Source organism: Desarmillaria tabescens (assembly GCF_030435595.1).
Source record: "Desarmillaria tabescens strain CCBAS 213 chromosome Unknown EV420scaffold_66, whole genome shotgun sequence".
In the NCBI taxonomy this organism is placed as follows: domain Eukaryota; kingdom Fungi; phylum Basidiomycota; class Agaricomycetes; order Agaricales; family Physalacriaceae; genus Desarmillaria; species Desarmillaria tabescens.
In genome coordinates this window covers 33,994-37,849 of record NW_026848365.1, presented here as the reverse complement: position 1 = coordinate 37,849, position 3,856 = coordinate 33,994, and the positions used below count along the sequence as shown (strand labels likewise).

The 3,856-nt window shown below is 50.9% G+C and overlaps 1 protein-coding gene across 1 annotated transcript; it reads right to left on the bottom strand.

Annotated features, from left to right (window-relative positions):
* Positions 1 to 2,613: 2,613 nt before the first annotated feature.
* EV420DRAFT_1649800 (uncharacterized protein) lies at positions 2,614 to 3,625 on the bottom strand (the record flags this gene model as incomplete). The annotated part of the gene is made up of 4 exons (XM_060478362.1): positions 2,614 to 2,629; positions 2,686 to 2,864; positions 2,913 to 3,005; positions 3,059 to 3,625. The coding sequence occupies 4 exons, from the start codon at positions 3,623 to 3,625 to the stop codon at positions 2,614 to 2,616; spliced, it is 855 nt and encodes a 284-aa protein (XP_060324155.1).
* Positions 3,626 to 3,856: the final 231 nt, after the last annotated feature.

Sequence of the window (3,856 nt, the reverse complement as noted above, 5' to 3'; positions counted from 1 at the left end):
ATTCCAGGCTCGTCGACAGGCTTCGAGGTCGGTCCCTGCTCTTGCAACGGCTCCTGAGTATCGGAGCGCGGCTGTTCCGATCCTGGCCCCGACCTCTGTGTCAGTGGCGTCGGGCTCAAGAGGGAGGTCGACAAGGGCATTCGGCCCCTGGAGGGCTGCGATTTCAGCTCTCCTTGTCCGTGCGTCTGCTTCTCGTGCTCGGTCCATTCGGGCCTGGACGGTTGGGGCGAGCCAGGCAGGGACATCGAGCTGGAGGGACTCGACAAGCGTGTGGTAGAGAAGAGGCCAGGGGTGTTGCTGTACAACGACGGGCCTGGCGAAGGCTCGCGGGGGAATTGACGGGGTGAAATTGGTGACTCGGGCGAGTTCTCCGGCGCTGGCAATTGCTCCAAGTTCTTTGGAGTCATACTCTGGGTACTCGTCCCAAATGTGCTGATCCTCCTGCTCGTCAGTGGTGATGGCGGCAGGGAGCGTGTCGGTCGTCGTAGGGGCGGGCTCTGCCTCGGTTCTATTGGTCATGTTTCCGGCCACAGGAGCCTCTTCCCTTGGGTCGGCGTAGACCCAACTGGTGTTGGGGTACCAGGCGACAGGCTCTCCCTGCTCCTGGGGCCAAGCAGCTGGAACGGGCCTTGCTCCATTTGTATGGGCGGTAGTTGCGGCAGAGGCCCCAAGGGCAAGCTCTCCGGGATCTTCGTCGAAGTCGTCTCGACGACTTCTTGCAGCCTCGAGGCGGGCCCGATCCCTCTCGTCATCCGCCGCGATTCTTCTGTCTCGCGCCTCTTCCCATGTACTGCCCCCGTGGTACCCTCCTGCCTGGTCGATGGGGCGGACTCCGGAATCGTCTTCATCCCCGTTGTTCATGTAGATGTCGTCGAGGAGGTCTTCGAGTCGGATTCTTTCGAGCTCAGTGAGCTCATCCCCTTCGTACTCGGTATCGACATCCTCTTCTTCGCCCGGGACCAAATCCCTTCCTTCTTCTCCTGACTCTCCGTGGTCTGCAGGCTGGTGGAAGAGGCCTGGTACGGGCGAGTCTCCTCGGTCGAGGAGTACCCCCCGGGTATCGGTAATGTCGACCGAGTCGTCGGACTCGGCGGTAGCGCTTCTGTAGGAGTCTGTGCTCGACCCTGAGGATCCCGAGCTGGACTGCGACGACCCGTAGAGGGACTCTCCAGGTCCCCTTGGTGGGATGGGTCGGCCATCGTGAAGGGTTTGCTGGGAGGCCGCTGGGATGTCGATTATCTCCGGTGGGTAGGCGGGCGTGGTCGGAACGTAGTGGAACGGTAGTTGCGCTCTGAGGTTTCTTTGCCTCTGGCAGCACCGACGTATCTGGACAAAGGAGATGAACAAGAAAAAGACGATAAAAATGGCGGAGATTGCTGGAATGGCGTCGGATAAGGGCATCCGTTCATGGACTTATTTTGGCAGGAGTCCAACGGTTACGGTGGACCATACAACGGATAGAGCAAGTATAGTGAGAGCGGCGAGTATGGCGATTATCAGATTGAGGTCGGTCTCGTATATGGGACCGGTCATCAACGAGGAATCGTCTAGATCAGGGGTGCCCGTCAAAGTCAGCAGGATGACTGCTAACAGTGAAGCAAGCTTAAAAAAAGGAGGTGAAGGGATTCATCGTTCTTTAGATTTGAAGGTGTCCCGCGTACGCTGCTACGAGCAGTGCTGCTAGTACCGGGGCCGGGATATAGGCCTGGAGAATGAACGTCCTCAGTACGAAGATCAGGACCCACAATAGCGGGTCATGGTACACGAAGTGTGCAGTCCAAACCAGTACCGTGGCAAGGATTATGAACGGGAAAATGTTGGGCAACGTCTGGATTTGTTGAGCAACGTAGAACGAGCTTCGGCTAAATGTTAGCCACTAACTCGAATCGACTTAGATCAACCAAGGATCTCCACTCGCACTTCGGTGGAAGATACACTCGGAGGTCAAAGACGAAGGAAGAGAGCGAGCAGTGAACTTAGATAGTCACGAAACGCAGAGCTTTGAGATAGGTAGATTAAACCTTAGCCGAAGCTGGGATATAAGCCAGCTGAGGCCCTACTTAAATACAGTTGGCTATGCTAATAATAGTATGGTGAGAAACTGTCCGTGATGATCGCATATGAGTAATCTGGCTGAGTAAGACGAAGAAAAATGAATAAATCGTAACAGCTCACTATGTCTCAGTATGCATGTAAAACACATTAGATTGCAAAATTACATGTGTAAATAGGCTGCAGTCGCAACAGTGGATGCTCAGCACAGGCTAAACAAAAGCTGAGCTCATGCTCAGCCTGAAGCTGAGGTGGGCATGACTGACATGCAGCAACTATAGATTTAATAATATTGATAAAGGCCAATATTTGGATCTTTGTTTCATTTGAAAGACATGGTACAGAGAAATGGGTACAAAATAGGGCTAAGGGTGATGATATGGCCCAGGTAATGTGCACCTACTGATGTTGCTCCTGGGATTGTCACGTTCCTATACCACCATTCGATCACAGCAACTATGGCTCTCATTTGCTTCATTGTAAGTGTCTGATTCTGAAGCCACGACAATGGGCATCAGGAATATATATAATCCTATGAGGGTACCTGATAGAGGGAAAACCTCACAGCCCGATGTTTCTATTAAAAACAAAACTGTTAGCTATCTAGAGATCCTGTGGGTATGGTTGCCTTACTCATGATATCTTTCTAGGTGCTGAAGGGCCTGCAATGGCTGTTTGCACTGCCTCCATGATCCTTTTAGCTGATTGCTTGTGTGTTTTCTCTGAAAATTTTTTGCAAAGGCACTGCATGATTTGTTTGAGAGGCAGACATTAACATAGTTGCTGAGTGGGTCATCAAACTCTTGCATCATCTAACATTGCATAAGAGATAGTAATGCAGCAAAGTGTAATACACATACAGCATCTTTGAAGGCATCCTTATCAGTTTGATCTTGTCCACTCGCAGACGTCTCTGTCTTGAGATATACTGGAAAGATCTTCTCGGCATATTTCTGCAGAAAAAAGAATCAGGAAATGAATGAAAGTGGAAGGGAGAACATATGACAACTTGTTGGTAGGTATTGCCTTCCCAGTTCAACTTTGCACCAAGCTGAACTAAGCCTAGGTTCCTGACTCCCTTAGGCTGAGCAATTAGCACCCTCTGAATAGTTGGATGGGAGTTGCTACTGATCGAGGTTTGCGATGAAGACAGGGGTTCTTCTTCTGTACTCTCCTCATCTGAAACATCATCATTCAGAGGTGGTTCATCATCACAGGGTGGCATACTGGTCCCTCTGCCTTTCTCTTTATCCCTCCATGGTGCCGGGGGGATGCTAGCACGCAATGTCAGAGGTATAGGAGTGGGGTCCCTTTTTTTGCCTTTTGCCAATGACAAGGATTGGCAGGAAGGCAGCAGGTATGGAGCAAAGCAAGTGTGCTGCAATCTGCCTGCCAGCAGCTTCAGCTTTCTGGAATGAGAGAGGTGTTCAATGGCCCATGGCATTGCCTTTGGTGTGAAAAAAAGATCTGTAGTGCACAGCGAGAGGACCATTGGAGCAGGGGGTGTAGCATCGTCTGCAAGGTAACAGATGGAATTAGATGTCTCCATTGATGGAGAGAAGTGACCAGGCATAGTCTATATAGAGGACCCCCATTATAGTAGGCAAAAATAGGGATTGCCCATCCTAATGATAACAGTGGACTAAACAAAAAAGTGCGAGTTTGAAGTGCTCAATAAAAAGTTGCAACCCTCCCCCATGAAACAATGCATGTTGTCATAGTGATAAGCTGGTAGTATGGGCCGCCCAAGTTCCATGTGGAAAACTTGACAATTGCAGCCCTCATAAACAATTGGAGACTTCTG